Genomic DNA, 17,106 nt, shown 5'->3' on the forward strand with positions numbered 1-17,106 from the left:
ATGCGCGCGAGCATCATGGAGGAGCACAGCACCAGCATGGACACTAACAACAGCGATTTCGATGATGAAGACTGCGATCAGACTGATGAGACTGATTTGTTCTCGTTTGGCTCTGTTCGAAGGCGGTCGCATTTTTCTACCCTCCCTATCCTGAACTTCCCTGCTTGCTCTCTCGTATTGTCTTGTCCTTCTTAAGAGACTCTCGCTGCACTATTTACAAAACCGAAATTAATGGATCTGATCAACTGGTCTCTTAATGCAATTGACACCATCTTCTCGACTAGAAAATCGGGATCTGGAGAACCGGAATGTCCTGCTGGGACGTTTGCTGCTGGCTACACGATGGACGCATGGGAGAGATGGCGGGTCGTGTGTCTGGCGGCTCTCTCCGTGGAGGACATTGAAGACATCTTCTTATTCGGAACCATGATAACTGGGTTTCTGCTGTTTGGATTAGGTGTTGCCCTAAACTATCGGAAAATTAAGGAGACGGGACTGGCTATCCAAAACCTCTCAAGGCTGCCCGTCATGATTGAGGCTGTTGGCAGAGCGGTCGCCTCTGAAACAGAGACGATTAACCGCAATATGGATTCGATCACGGCTAAGCTCTCGGCTTTGGAAAGGAAAATTGATGGACAAGGAGATCAGAATGGACAATGAGAATAGCTGTGAAACCAGAAGACAGCTGTTCGCCCAAAGTCAAAACAATCGTATCTCTTTCCGGCTTCCCAAAACAGAACGGCTTGGCAAGGCCGCTCTGGTATCAACTCTCCTGTGAATACTGCAGGGAGACGCTCTTTCTTCCCTCCCCCATCAAACACCTTGTTATTGTCGGGTGCTTGGGCTCTGGCCAAGGTCGTTTCCATGGCAATTGCTATGTCGCACCACAACCTGCGAACTGAGACAACTGGTTTGGAGTACTGGCGCAACGGATTTCAAGGCATACGAACTCACACGAACTTACACATACACACACTCATACGCTCATATATACAGATTGTCATCCACCTCCCTACCCCCATCCCACGCCTTCGTCGCTTCATCCCGTCAGTTGATAACGGGTCTGTGTTCGCGCTGTAATGGCTGCAGGCCGGATGGCTGTTTCGTCTGAATTGGATTTTCTATGCAAGTTATGTTCCTGTGTTGACTTTGCTCTATGCTGAGGTTTTTGTCTGTTCTCACACTGCACTCTCGTTCAGGAGCGTAGTGTGAGGACTATTTTTTTTCTCCTCTCTTTCCTCATGTTGTGCTGTATTCTCTTCTTTATTGCATTTCGTTTCCTTGTACCTACATGTGCAATGACAATAAATTGAATCCAATCCAATCCAATCCAATGAGAAAGACAAAAATGAAGACGAGCTCACGCTGGACGATGTATTGCGTTTGGGCGGGACAAAGGTGAGTTTTTAACGTGTCTCCTCCACACGTGTCATTCTTCATTGGATTATTAGAATATAAACACACAGACTAGTAAATCTTCTAATGTATATTCTTTGATTAAGTGGGGGGTTTTTTCAACTATAGGCATTTTAGATGTTTTTTTTTTCCTCTATTTAATATTTCAAAAGGTTTGACAAAAACCTATAAGGGGTTATTCTTCATAGAAAGCGAGTGACATATTTTCGGGGCATTTCGCATATATGTTGTTATGAAACATATGAATAACGTACAAGACGGGGAAAGAGAAAAAGGGATAGAAATAACTCATGTTTTTAATTACACACACACCCACATACGCACAATTATTTATATATATATATATATATAAATAAACATTTTGCCCTCCAAAAGTATGGAAAAGTGGGGTTTTGGACAATATTGGCATGAATTTTTGGGAATCATTTTGCACTGATAAGGGACAACACAAACTACAAAAACATATTTTATTACATAAACAGTTTAGACATAGAAAAACAAAATTCAGATTCATCAAAATATCCACCATTAGCAGCTATTACAGCTCTGCATAATCTGGGCATCCGAGCTGTCAGTTTATTCAAACATTGACTTGATACTGTATATTACTCCAAGCCTCCTGAAGGATTGCCCAAAGATGATTCACACTGGCTGGACACTTCTTACGGACATCACGGTCCAGTTCCTCCCATAGTAGCTCAATTGGGTTGAGGTCGGGTGATTGGGGAGGCCATTCCATGACAGACATGATGCCAGCTGACTGTTTCCTCTCCAAATAGGATTTGCACAGCTTGGAAGTGTGCTTGTGGTCATTGTCTTGTTGGAAGGTTTAGGAAGGTTGGGGTGTTTCCAAACTTTTGGAGGGCAAGTGTATTAGTTAGCTAGACTGAACAACCTAGTCAAAATCTAGACTAGAGCATTGTTCTGTTATTATAAACTAATATAACATTATATAATACAATTATAAACTAATAGTAAAGGTGGATGTTTGTTTGTTAATAACCTTACAATTACAAACATATAGAACAATACAATCATTGGAAAATTATAAAATAATCTGATGTAACTGAATCCTAAAATAATTGTAACGCCATTTTTTATTTTATTTTTTAATGACAGCAGCAAGCGTGTAAAGTTATCATGGCAACATTTACATATGACTGGTTTTGTGGTCCAGGGTCACATAAGGGTCAATTTTCCGAAATTGAGATTTAGCTGAATAAATGAGCTTTCCATTGATGTGCTTTGATTGATTGTTTGTTAGGATAGGACAATATTTGGCCGAGATACAACTACAAACCCGATTCCAAAAAAGTTGGGACACTGTACAAATTGTGAATAAAAACAGAATGCAATGATGTGGAAGTTTCAAATTTCAATATTTTATTCAGAATACAACATAGATGACATATCAAATGTTTAAACTGAGAAAATGTATAATTTTAAGGGAAAAATAAGATTATTTTAAAATTCATGGCATCAACACATCTCAAAAAAGTTGGGACAAGGCCATGTTTACCACTGTGTGGCATCCCCTCTTCTTTTTATAACAGTCTGCAAACGTCTGGGGACTGAGGAGACAAGTTGCTCAAGTTTAGGAATAGGAATGTTGTCCCATTCTTGTCTAATACAGGCTTCTAGTTGCTCAACTGTCTTAGGTCTTCTTTGTCGCATCTTCCTCTTTATGATGCGCCAAATGTTTTCTATGGGTGAAAGATCTGGACTGCAGGCTGGCCATTTCAGTACCCAGATCCTCCTTCTACGCAGCCATGATGTTGTAATTGATGCAGTATGTGGTCTGGCATTGTCATGTTGGAAAATGCAAGGTCTTCCCTGAAAGAGACAACGTCTGGATGGGAGCATATGTTGTTCTAGAACTTGGATATACCTTTCAGCATTGATGGTGCCTTTCCAGATGTGTAAGCTGCCCATGCCACACGCACTCATGCAACCCCATACCATCAGAGATGCAGGCTTCTGAACTGAGCGCTGATAACAACTTGGGTTGTCCTTGTCCTCTTTAGTCCGGATGACATGGCATCCCAATTTTCCAAAAAGAACTTCAAATTTTGATTCGTCTGACCACAGAACAGTTTTCCACTTTGCCACAGTCCATTTTAAATAAGCCTTGGTCCAGAGAAAACGCCTGCGCTTCTGGATCATGTTTAGATATGGCTTCTTTTTTGACCTATAGGGTTTTAGCCGGCAACGGCGAATGGCACGGTGGATTGTGTTCACCGACAATGTTTTCTGGAAGTATTCCTGAGCCCATGTTGTGATTTCCATTACAGTAGCATTCCTGTATGTGATGCAGTGCCGTCTAAGGGCCCGTAGATCACGAGCATCCAGTATGGTTTTCCGGCCTTGACCCTTACGCACAGAGATTGTTCCAGATTCTCTGAATCTTTGGATGATATTATGCACTGTAGATGATGATAACTTCAAACTCTTTGCAATTTTTCTCTGAGAAACTCCTTTCTGATATTGCTCCACTATTTTTCGCCACAGCATTGGGGGAATTGGTGATCCTCTTGCCATCTTGACTTCTGAGAGACACTGCCACTCTGAGAGGCTCTTTTTATACCCAATCATGTTGCCAATTGACCTAATAAATTGCAAATTGGTCCTCCAGCTGTTCCTTATATGTACATTTAACTTTTCCGGCATCTTATTGCTACCTGTCCAAACTTTTTTGGAATGTGTAGCTCTCAAGAAATCCAAAATGAGCCAATATTTGGCATGACATTTCAAAATGTCTCACTTTCAACATTTGATATGTTATCTATATTCTATTATGAATAACATATAAGTTTATGAGATTTGTACATTATTGCATTCCTTTTTATTCGTAATTTGTACAGTGTCCCAACTGTTTTGGAATCGGGTTTGTATTTGAAAATCTGGAATCTGAGGGTGTAAAAAAATCAAAATATTGATAAAATTGCCTTTAAAGTTGTTCAAATGAATTTCTTAGCAATGCATATTACTAATCAAAAATTAAGTTCTGATATATTTACAGTAGGAATACAATGTATTTTTGGCTATTGCTACAAATATACCCCAGCGACTTAAGACTGCTTTTGTGCTCCAGGGTCACATATTAAGAACTGGATACAATGGTTAATTGTTTTTTTTTAACCCAGGGTAAGCAGAGGCCTTGGTCTTTTAATATTGCAGTCAAGATGGGATGTGCACTGTACAGTTGGCTACAGCACAACTGTGTGCGGCAGAGACTGTAGAGTACTGTGTCACTGGATCTATTTAAACTGGCTAATAGACCGATCCAACACTGACCGAGTCTGACAAAGTTGCTCTGTTGTGTATAACAGGTTGACTATCAGCATCTCTCTACTTCAAGACTTGCTTGTTATGGTAGATTCCTTGGTTTGATGTAGTCTTGTTTGTGTCAGCAGTCCCAAAATTAACTCCTATTTTTGATGCCATTATTAGAGTGAAGTTCAATGAAAGTTGGGAAAACACTAAATTTCACATTAGTATATACATCATCTGGTGGTTGTATTTCACAGAAATAAGTATATTAACAATTAAATCCTTTATGAGGTATAAAATTGTTTTTGTGGGTTTTGTTGGTCATTTTATTCATGTTTTTTTTTTATTGTTTAGATCATAGTTTGATACAGTAAAATGGTAGCCTATGCTAAAAACTGCATTTAGCAAAAATGGTAAAGGCATGGTGAAAAGTTTCCAAGACAGTCTTAATGTGACATTATTACCAAAAAAAGTAGATATTTTCTGCTAAACTCGAGTGATGCATTTTTGTACTTTTACAATTCATAACAAATATGTATGCCATACAAACAGTGTAAAAAATATTTTAATTCAATTTCACATTAAAGAAATAACTATATATATCAATATGTATGTAGTTAATCCAATCATTTTGTAGTTCTTTGTTTATTGCATAGTTACTCTATTCAAAACTGTGGTATTATGATCTTTATGCACTTGTTTCTATTTAATCTGCATTGAAAATCTTTGTGTTTTTCCAACGTTTTTTTTTTTTTTCTTTTCTTCTTGTGGCCAGTAATTACACACTAGTAATGTTGTGATATGTTCAGGTTTTGTCTGGTAATTGCCTGGTAAATTGTGTTGTTGTCTTGTCACAGGCAGATTATGTCATGCTGGCCTGCATCAGTGACTCTGCCTATCTCATCAATGGTGGAAAGAAAGGTACAATTGATGATCTGGAGGAGGGAGAGCTGGAAGATTTCATAACAAAGCTGGGCATCCATGCTTACGCAGAGCAACAAATCATTCGAGATGAACCGGATGAAACATCCTCAGAGCCACCCAAAAATGGGGAAAAAAAGGCAAAGAGATCCAAAATGAAAGACAATTCACAGTCTAATGTGAAAAATAGTGTTAAGCCCTTAACAGAAGATACGAAAACCCCTGTTCAATCTACAAAACTTGGCCAGCCTACTGGAAAAAAGGCCAAACAGAAAAACACAAACTTGTTTGAGTTTATTCCACGGCAAACTCTGCTTATCAAACTTGGGGGGAAGTGGTTCGATATAGAGTACACCTCAGAGAGCACATCTTTGGCCCAGAGTGAGTCATTGGTCATTCAGTACAAGGCTTTGGCTCAGAAACTCTATGAGAATGAAGTTGCCCTCTACAAAAACAAGAAGAACTTCCAGAAAGGTGCCAACTCCGCTTGGATGAAGAGTGTAGTGTCCACTGGAACTTTGGCCGATAGGATGGCAGCTATGACTGTGCTAATTCAGGATGCTCCGATTCACAGTCTCGAGCACATTGAGAGCCTCGTGTCTCTGGTGAAAAAGAAAGGAAGTCGCAGACAAGGCCTTATGGCCTTGGATACCCTTAAGGAGCTGCTGCTTACTGACCTTCTTCCAGAACACCGCAAGCTTCACACTTTCTCCCAGCATCCTTTTGAGCAGCTGGAAGAAAAAGCCAGTGGAAATAGGGACGCCCGGGACCGCAGGCTCATCCTATGGTACTTCGAGCACCTGCTGAAATTTCAGGTAGCAGATTTTGCTGCCGCACTAGACCAACTTGCTCACGATATGGTCCAGGCCACCAAAATGCGATCGCTTGCCACCGCCTACGAGCTGCTGTGCAATAAGCCGGATCAGGAGAAAGTGCTTCTTGTGCAGGTTGTCAACAAATTGGGGGATCCTGAATACAAAATTGCTTCCAAAGCCTCGCACCTGCTGGAAACGGTGCTTCACAAACACCCCAACATGAAGACAGTGGTGTGCTGTGAGATTGAGCGCCTCATGTTCAGACCCAACATCAGTTCCAAGGCTCAATACTATGCCGCTTGTTTCCTAAACCAAGTCATTCTGAGCCACGATGAAGCAGACTTGGCTGCCAAGCTCATCACCATCTACATCACGTTTTTCAATGCATGTGTTAAGAAGAAGGATATTGAGTCTAAAATGCTCAGCGCTCTGCTAACAGGAGTGAACAGAGCGTATCCGTATGCGAAGATTGGGGATGACGATGTGTGCAAGCAGCTGGACACGCTTTTTAAAGTGGTGCACATTGTCAAGTTCAACACTGCTGTCCAAGCCCTTATGCTGCTCTTTCAGGTCATGGACTCCCAACAGACCATTTCGGATCGCTATTATGTAGCGCTCTACAGGTGAACAACACTGTTTATTGTTCTGATGAAGTAGAACAGTGTTTCTGTGTAAAAAATCCTTTTTAATATTTTAAAATTGCTAAAATGCATCTATTATATAATATCCATTTCTGATGTCGCCGATAATTAGAGATGCACCGAAATTCCGGCTGACCAAAATTAGTTCACCGCTCAGGTTTCACTGTCACGTGGTGTGATGATCTGCGTATTATGCAGCTCTATGCATATCCGTGAGTCCTCCACTCATACACGATTCATGCTCATTGGAACAGCAAAGTCCACTCAAAGATCGAGCCGACAGGAAACATCTATGTAGTACAGTATTGTTTCTGTTTGCAATAGCCCTACTGTGCTGTAACATGGTGGTATATGGGCAACGCTGGTAACGCTGCCCTCTCATTCATTGATCAGCTATGTTATGCTCGCATAGACTCGTAATCCAAAGGTTGCGGGTTCGAGTCTCGGGCCGGCAGGGATTGTAGGTGAGGGGAGTGAATGTCCAGCGCTCTCTCCACCCTCAATACCACGACTGAGGTGCCCTTGAGCAAGGCACCGAACCCCCAACTGCTCCCCGGGCGCTGCAGCATAAATGGCTGCCCACTGCTCCAGGTGTGTGTTCACAGTGTGTGTGTGTTCACTGCTGTGTGTGTGCATGTTGGATGGGTTAAATGCAGAGCACGAATTCCGAGTATGGGTCACCATACTTGGCCGTATATCACTTCACTTCATTTATAATAGCTTTCTAGGACTAAACATAATTTGCATAATTGGTAAAAATATATAAATCTCTTAATAGCCCTACTGTTAAACCTACCTGAAAAACTAAAAAGCAATTTATTTCATTTGTAGGCCTATCATTATTTTTTTTTTTCGTGCTATCATTAGTAATTAATAATTTGTTTATTTGTTCTTATTTTATTACTGACTGTTTATTTGTAATTTTTTTTTATTCAATTAAAAGTTTGAAATCAAGCTCATGCTACTGCAACAAAATTACCCCACGGTAAAATCAAAAATACACTGAGTGAGCAAAACATTCTGAGATAATTATAATGGTAATTAAACAGCGAATACATATGAATAAAAATAATTAGCCTACTGATTGCCACCATTAATGGACAAAAAAATGTAATATTAAAAATATCTGTATGACAGTATATTCTGCAGTTCTTCCCTGCTGTTCCGAATATCTATACTTTTCATATCGAAGGTAGAAATTGAAGTATTGTGACCAAAATTAATTTTGTAGGGTGCCACAAATTTGTTAAAATTTCCAAAGAGAGCCGTGACTAAAAAAAAAACAGTTGGGAAACACTGAATTAGACATTATTCAATTATTATTGCAAAGGAATTCAATTATTATTGCATCAGCAAAATCCAGTATCTATTCAATTTGATTTATCAATTGATGCATTTTATTAGTGCATAGCCAATTTCAATACAATGTTTATATTAAATAAAAATCTGTTTTACAGTTGAATATGTATCCCTGTTTGATTAAGTAAAAGAACCCGAGATACATTTCATTTAGAAAATGTATGAGTTTGCTCTGTATGGATTTATGGTATTAATTTTGTCTTCAAATTCAATGATAAAGTGGCACAGACATCGTTATAGACATCATTTGTTTGTTTTCCACAGAAAATTGTTGGACCCGGGATTATCGTCAAGCTCAAGAAAAAGCATGTTTCTCAACCTCTTGTATAAGTCTCTAAAAGCTGACATAATGCTGAGACGGGTGAAGGCATTTGTGAAAAGGTTGCTTCAGGTCAGTTGTGAACAGACCCCTGCCTTTGCTTGCGGTGCGTTATTCCTTGTGTCAGAGGTGATGAAGAACAAGCCAGGCCTCAAGTTACTGCTACAGGAAGAGGGGGTAAGTCTACACCCTCACAATCTGAATATTATGTTGTGTTTAGTCAGAGATTTTCTTTTTATATAGGAGATATCATTGGAGAAAGTGACAGTCATTGAATTGCTTTTGGAATCATACTAAAGTCACTCACTGTTTGTGGATTCAATAAAAACGAATGAGTATTGCTGTAAGCAGAATACTTCCCTTCACAATTGTCTTTGACTTCTCTAATAAAACAGCATTTTTTTGTTGTAAACTCTTTGAAGATTGAAGCACATTGAAGATTAGCAGACAGGGTACCAGTTTAAGCAATAAGCTGTGTTTCATCACAAAAACTGTTTATTCTGAAGCCTCCCCTGCATTGACATCTATAACAGACATCTCTTGTCTGCTTACCCGTGTAACGCTGTGTTGATGCTTATTTTGTTAACTTTAGACTGGGAGAGCTCTGGTTTTGTTTATTGCTGCTTCTAAAACAAAAAGTCTCTTTGCAGGATGAGGAGGAATAGATGTATCAGGATCTTGAAGAGGATGTCGATGATGACAGCATTGCTGAGGAAAGACTTGTGGATACTGACAAAGATGAAAAAATACAGAGCGTGAAACAATGCCAGATGAAGCCCACCGCATCATGGGTACATCATCAAAACTTGGAAGGTGAGCCTCATTTCTGTGCCACAATTATCATAATAATTACTTAAATATTTGTGTTTAAATGCATGTCTGTTGACAAAAAGGAATGTCACCAACATTTTAGCCAGTCACACTGCTTCTGTCATTTTTTAAAGTCCCCCTATAGTGAAAATCAAGTTTGTTATGCTGTTTATTTGTCTACATGTCACAGAATCACCATTTTCCTGTGTTATTGTGACAGGCCTACTGATTTTATAAAGCTGTCTCCACGTGCCACTTTTTTATGAGCCTTTTTCTCTATTGCAAACCTTTCTTGTCTTCAGGTAGTTTAAATAAGGAGACATATGACCCCATGAACAGAAACCCTTTATACTGCGGGGCAGATCACATGGCACTCTGGGAACTGCAGAGGGTACAGAGGCTAATACTGTCTTTCCATTCTTCTCATTATCACTCTGATCTGTGCTCTGACGTCATGTTCTTTCTTTCAGCTGTCCCTTCATTTCCATCCCTCCGTGGCTCTTTTTGCTAAGACTTTATTGCAGGTAATGACTTTCTCTTGTTTAAATTCAGCCTGAGGTCAAAATGTTACTATATCTTATATATAACACGCTCCTGGCCTTATTGTAAAAGATTTATCATTGCACAGAAAAAAAAGTTTATTTTTTGTGGTTCATCAAAACATATCCACCTCTGAAATAACTGTGTTTTGGTTGATGACACTTCAAAAAGCTTTTTAGTAAAACCAGTTGTCCCAGGCTGCTGTTGTTAGTAATTCAGTCTTTCTGAGATCTTACCAGGAGTTCACCTAAAAATGAACATTTACTCGCCCTCATGTTGATCCAAACTTGTAAGGTTTGGTAAGGTAAGGCCACCTCCTGCTTGTAATAACAATAGAAATCAAAACAATAATGAATTGCAAAATAATTTAGTCTCTTCAGAAGGTTTCAGATTTATCAATTGAGTTGCTGTACTTATGTAGTGATGGAACTGTGCTCTGTATATTGGAAGCTGGATATATTGTTACTTGCAGCAGATGTTTCAAATTATATCAAACCTCGAAACAACATCACATGAATAGATCTTGATGCAATATGAGATGTTAACTTGGCTTACAATTCTGTATGTTATGTCTGAGGGTATTACTAGCTGAATCCTTACATGACTGACTTTCACCTGCTTATTGTGATCAAATGTAATAAATTAAATGTAACTCATTCAAATGATTGCACATCTCAGACTAATCAGAATGAGAATCAGAATCAGAATGAGCTTTATTGGCCAAGTATGTTTACACATACAAGGAATTTGTTATAGTGACAGAAGCTCCACAGTGCAACAGAAAGACAGTAACAGGACAGGACACAGGTAATGAAACAAAATAACAGGAAATAGCCAATAACCAATGTACAAAGCAGCAAAAAAAAAATAAAAAATACACAATATATAATATAGGCGACTATGTATGTAATAATTGTACAGTTACTATCGGACTCTAGTAAAATGAAGTAATTATTGGGAATGCACTGATCATGCATTGGCCAATCTTAGTGTTAAAATACTGGTGCTTGGTGTAAGCCTCAAATTTCCAATTTCTAAATGATTGCTGAGACAGTTGTCTGTCATAGTTTAATGTAACAGCAGTGGCTCAGGACACATGACCAAAATCTTATTGGTTGGGCAGCCTTTTTTGCAGTTTGACATTTACATGGGTCTAAACAGGTGCATTTCATTCAAATTAAAATCTTCATCACATCAAACATTTGTCTTGATGACTGGAAGTGAGGTTTAGATAGCATGACTTTGAAATTTTCTAGCTTCAGCTTTTTAAGCAACTTTAAGAAACTTGTTTTGTTCTTATTACTATTAATTTGACCCACAGGGAGAGTTCATCCTGTACATGGGGGATCCGCTTCAGGACTTCACACTTATCCGATTCTTAGATTGGTTTGTATTTAGGAATCCTAAGCAAATGAAGGGAAAACGTAAGCAAACTCTGCAAAATGTCACTTTGGACTCTTGAACTGGTGACTTCATGCATTTTGCTAAATGTATCGTTTACATTCTAGAAAACACAGATGCTACAGTGATGCAGCCTAAATACAAGAGGACATTGAACAATATTCAGTCATTACCTGGTGAGTCCTGTATTGTTGTGTGTTGTGCCAAAAAAAATTATTTAGCATAACCGTTGAATTATTATAGAATTCAGATGTGAGCAGTTATTGACTACTGTACTATATATGCACAGAATTTACATGCAGTCCAATCATCATATTTTCTAATTTAATACTATTCAAATTAGTAAGCTGGCTAGTTTCAGTTGTTTCATTTCGCCAACAACTTTTACAAATATTTGGGGATATCTGGAATGTGAAAGATCTAGCATAATTTGTTTTTTGGGGGTGTTTTTTTTTTTTGCTAAATTCAATTTTTTTTATTTTTTTTAATCTTGGCTAATGACAGCTTTAATGTTTCAATGGAAATGATCCAAAAATAAAAAAAGCTGCAAACCTTATGAGTGCTTTATTTTTCAAAGATTTAATAAAAATGTTTAAATTGCACATACATTACATTTCATAAAAACATATCAAATTTATTCACACTTAAATATTCATCAATAATCAACAGAAAAGGTAAATAAGCCCCTTTTCTAGAGATTTTTTTCCAGCTAAGTAACAGAACTATGAACACTGGATATCTTTCCAAAGATAAATGTGGCATTATTTGGCACACAAGCGGTTTAATTTAAATCTTTCTGTGGTTAAAACACAAGTACATGATGCATTTCAGTAAATTGTACTGTCATATATTTTGTGCTGTAACTAGTAAAGAGGAGGAGATGACTGGTTCATGTGTACTCGGTGCTGCCACTTAAACTATAAGTCGCTATACAATGCTAAAATTAATTTTGTGAAAAAAAAATGAACAGAATCTGAAAGTTGAGACTTTGATTCTTATCAAAAGTAAGATTATTTTGGATGGGAGGAGCGCTACAAATAATGTTTAGTGAAATTTTGCTCAGGCATCAAATGAAAACAGCTTAGACTAAAAGATAGATCTTGGGATTTAAAGGGTTAGTTCATCCAAAAATTAAAATTGCCATTTATTCACCCTCACATTATTCCAAACACTAGACTTTTGGTTAAGATATTTTTAATGAAATATGAGAGGTTTATGTCCTTCCATCGAAAGTCCAGGTAACCAAATCTTAAAATATCCAAAAAAAAGTTATAAAGGCATCCTAAAATGAGGGTAAGGGAGTGGGTTGGACATTATTGGTAGATTAATTAAATAATAACACCTTGTTTCTGTAACATGTTAGAGCCATAACTATAACAGCCTGGTTTTATAATAGGCTATGAGGAAGGACAACAGTCAGATTCTTTTATTTATTTTTTTGTGCAGTTAACTGTGAGGAATATCTGGCCAAAGAGGAGAGTCAGATACCTGGGGATGAGGTGTTCTTCTACAGGTTAGTAGAATCATCCATCAAATACAAATGACTGTTGTCATTCAAGAGTGGACTGAATTAATGTAAATATGCTGTTATGTGTCACTCAGGTACTTTAAGAAGCGAGATGCAGGGAAACGGTGGAAAAGACCAAACAGAAACGAGGACAATGAGAGTGTGGAAGACGTTGATGATGATGAATTTGAGAGGATGCTTGGTAGGCCCTGAAATTGGAACTGTTTTTCTTTATACTTTAAAGTTTCTTGTGAGAAACCTGACCAAGATTTTGTCTCCTCAGATGCTTATGAAGGAGACAGATTTTTCACCGAGTTCAAGGATGATGACTTGGACTTTGCAGGGTATGTCCAGTACTGTTAGACTTGCAGCTTCATCATGTGTAGTAATGACCCTGCAGGTGTGGTCCAAAGCACCATTTTCTTATGTCCTGGTTGATAAGGAGCTAGTATGTAAGAAAAGAAAAAGTGGGGGGAAAGCAGATGAAATTAAAAACCCTTTTGATGCGTTCTTTCAAATGAAATTATATTTTTCAATATAATCAAACTCAAAATATATTAGAAATGGTGGACTAGATTTTGACTGTTGCAGTCAGCAGATAAAAAGAAAAGCACTAGTTAAAATATTCACAAAAGCAAATTTAGTACTTATGAACTTACATGCATTTATTTAGACTGAATTCAAGCGGCATAGTAAATGTCAAGACTGTGAGCTTTTACTGTGATTTACTGTATGCTACACAGTACTACACTGTATTTTAGATTGTCTTTTTTAACAGGTAACAAATAACATATTGACAAGTGACGAGTTTCACATGTGACTGGGTTGTATTTACCACCACATATAAATGGTGGGCAAACTATCTTTGTTGCAGCAATGTGATGCCTAAGTCCAAGAAAGGTCGAGCTAAAGATGGAGAAGATTCTGACGATGACGATGAAGATGATCTTGATGATGAGGAGGTCTCTTTGGGCAGCATGGAGGAAGACTTTGAAGATGAACTTGAGGATGAAGGTGGAGAGTTTATGGACATAGAAGAAAAAGATGATGATGATGATGCAGGTGTGTCAAATCTTTCATTATAGTTAAAAATAAGAATGTCTTTGTCATTTCAAAGATAATGCAAAATGAGAAAAGGAAAAGATTTCCATGTGGAAGAAAAAGATCTAAAGCCTGGGACGCACCAATCCAACTTCAAAGAACTAGCAGCGACAAAAGCCGATGGTGTTATCGCCTCGCATCAACAGCGTCTGGATCAAAAAGCTGCACTTGAACACACCGCTCCGACTCAAAACTAACATGCTCTGTGCCTACGTGAGAGGAATTAGCTGTCTATTTTAGCAGCTATCAATAGTAAATATTCGTCATTCAAAAGGAGCAACCGAAACAAAGATAAAATAGATAAATGCAAATATACGAAACGTAAACAAAACCATTTTGATTATCAGTTAAAAGGGACAGTTCACCCAAAAATGAAAATGCTGTCATTTACTCACTCTCAAGTAGTTCCAAACCTGTATGGGTGTCTTTGTTCTGCTGAACACAAAGTAAGATATTCTGAAGAATGTGGGAAACAGAGCAGTTCTGGGGCACCATTGACTTCCATAGTATATTTTGTCCTACTATGGAAGTCAATGGTGCCCCAAAACAGCCTGGATACAAACTTTCTTCAGAACATTTTCCTTTGTGTTCGGCAGAACAAAGACATTCACACAGGTTTGGAACTACTTGAGGGTGAGTAAATGATGACAGAATTTTCATTTTTGGGTGAACTATCCCTTTAAGTTGATAATTTTCTTCATTTTAATTGGCTCATGTTGTTATGAAAATATTTCCATATTGGAATGCTTCGGAAAGAATGCTTCGCAAAGCCACCTGCATCACTTTCGCTTTAATTCTCGAACACTGACTTGTTCTCTAAACTGAACGTCCAATCAGAGTTCTCACTCGCACCGACATGTGGAACACACCAAACAAACTACCTTTACATTTACATTTAGCGGATGCTTTTATCCAAAGCGACTTACAAATGAGGACAATGGAGCAATCAAAATCAACAAAAGAGCAATGATATATAACAAGTCCCAGTTAGCTTAACGCAGTACATGTAGCAAGGTTTTTTTTTTATTATATAATTAAAAAGAAATCAAATAGAATACAAAAAGATTAGAAAAGTTATTTTTTTGTTTGTTTTTTAAGAAAACAAGCAGTAAATCTTTTTTCTTTTCTTTTCTTTTTTAAAGAATAGAATTAGAATAGAGAGTGCTAGAGTTAGAGGGTCTAAACTAGCCAGACCGATGCTCACCGACGGCCAACCGTGGGCTTGGTGTGTCCTGGCTTTAAGAAAGAAAAAAAGCCATTGAAGCAGCTGGATCACTTACTGATCACTGCTGATTAAATAATGGCTTTATTAGGAGGATATTACAAAACCTTTCAAGACCACATTCACTCAAATCAAAGGTTTTTTAAAATATATTGCATGAGTAAATAAGTCCGAATTAGTTTTCATTTAAAACTATTGCAGCTTAAAATTTTAGGTATAAAGTTTTCACTTTTGATACATTATCACATTCATTAAAATATGTTTTCACTGCATTTACAATTTAAGATTTTCTTTTGATAATTTTTTGTTCACACAGCAACCTTTCTGTTTTAATTACAACAAAGGATGAAACCATTTTTTTATTATATTTATGTGGTATGGTAGCTCTGGTATAAGCAGAGTAAATGGCTCTGGAACAAAGTATTTAATTATAGCACTTTGCCAGTTCCGATTAATTAGCTGGTTCAGGGTTCAGGATGGTAGCACTCCAGTTTGGCTACCCCTAAAAATTGACTGGATTTTTTTTTTTTCTCCATTTATTTTATTTTGAGTGTTTTTGTAAGATTCACCCCAACATTTTCCCCAATCAGCTTAATCAACTCAGTTTCCTTTTTGTGTGTGTGTGTGTGTAAGGTGCTCAACCTGCAAAGAAGAAAAAGAAAGAAAAAATGGAGGACCAGTCAGTGTTTGCATCAGCTGAAGAGGTAGATGATTTATGGGTTGAATGAAAACCATGTTACACTTCACAACATATTTTACATTTTTATAAAGACTATAGTATTTTATAAATATCAAACAGTGTATTTCTCTGTTTTCTGTTGCAACAGTGTTACTTTCATGTTTTGTGTCACTCTGATTTCACCCTCTTTTCATGACAGTGAAAGTTACAGTGGCTAATTGGTACCACTTTGTCTAGTAGTGAATTACACCAAGGCCATTTTTGCAGACAGTTTACAGTCTCAAGTCTCAAGTTAAAGCTGGGGTGGTGACTCCACCCACAGTTATGATGGAAGTGCTTTACTAGTTATTCCCACACCAAAAACGTGCCCTATTATATATGCAATGAGCAAATTTACAGACAAAATGTACATTTGTAAATAATTCTTAGTAAATTAGACACATTTGCACGTACAGCACCTCAGAAGAGAGGAGATTTTAAGCACCTTTAACAAAATGCCGTTGAATGAAAAGAAAATGTCTTTCTATTGTCTTTTTAAACAGTTTGGCTGTTTGCTGGAAGAAAACACAAGCTTGAAGTTTGACAACAGTGATATGAATGCAATGGCCAATACGGACAAAGCTGGTGAGTGCTGAAAATAGATTTTTGTTCATACACAATAATAAAGAGAAATGTTTTATCAATTGCCTCAAACTGTTTCTGTGAGTGAAATCTGTTGGAAGAAACTGCGGACTTGCTCGGGGTTTCCGCGGGCTCCTAAAAAGTCTTAAATTTAGTGGTATCAAATTTAAGGCCTTAAAATGTCTTAAATTGTACAAGAAAGTCTTAATTATGATTTCAAGAGGTCTTAAATTTGGAGGAAAGACCAGAATTGCGATATGGCTGAATGTGACGATTAAACTTCAAAAGGCTATGATTTATTGAAATAGTCCGGTGCTGCGCTGCTTTGTGTAATTTACTGTCTTTACCTGGAAAACCGGTATATTTCTGCTGAACGGGACACCTGCTGGCAGAGAATGAATCAGTTAACAGGTTAAACTAGTGTGCTTACGAGTTTCACTGCACGATTCAGTCGATTAAAATACATTTAGAATGATCACATCAT

General features: G+C 37.7%; 1 protein-coding gene across 1 annotated transcript in view; it reads left to right on the forward strand.

Moving 5' to 3' along the window:
• cebpz (CCAAT enhancer binding protein zeta) overlaps positions 1-17,106 on the forward strand; it is a gene marked incomplete at its 5' end in the record, with an annotated part of 19,159 nt that continues 2,053 nt past the window's right edge. Inside the window, 16 exon segments of the mRNA XM_079376123.1 lie at positions 1-114; positions 1,339-1,398; positions 5,544-7,045; positions 8,687-8,918; positions 9,392-9,403; positions 9,407-9,554; positions 9,854-9,942; positions 10,022-10,075; positions 11,413-11,515; positions 11,600-11,668; positions 12,939-13,005; positions 13,095-13,201; positions 13,283-13,343; positions 13,874-14,061; positions 15,956-16,026; positions 16,544-16,625. Coding sequence (XP_079232249.1) covers positions 1-114; positions 1,339-1,398; positions 5,544-7,045; positions 8,687-8,918; positions 9,392-9,403; positions 9,407-9,554; positions 9,854-9,942; positions 10,022-10,075; positions 11,413-11,515; positions 11,600-11,668; positions 12,939-13,005; positions 13,095-13,201; positions 13,283-13,343; positions 13,874-14,061; positions 15,956-16,026; positions 16,544-16,625 — 2,959 coding nt within the window.

The sequence above is a fragment of the Barbus barbus genome, assembly GCF_936440315.1.
Source record: "Barbus barbus genome assembly, chromosome: 24".
Lineage (NCBI taxonomy): Eukaryota > Metazoa > Chordata > Actinopteri > Cypriniformes > Cyprinidae > Barbus > Barbus barbus.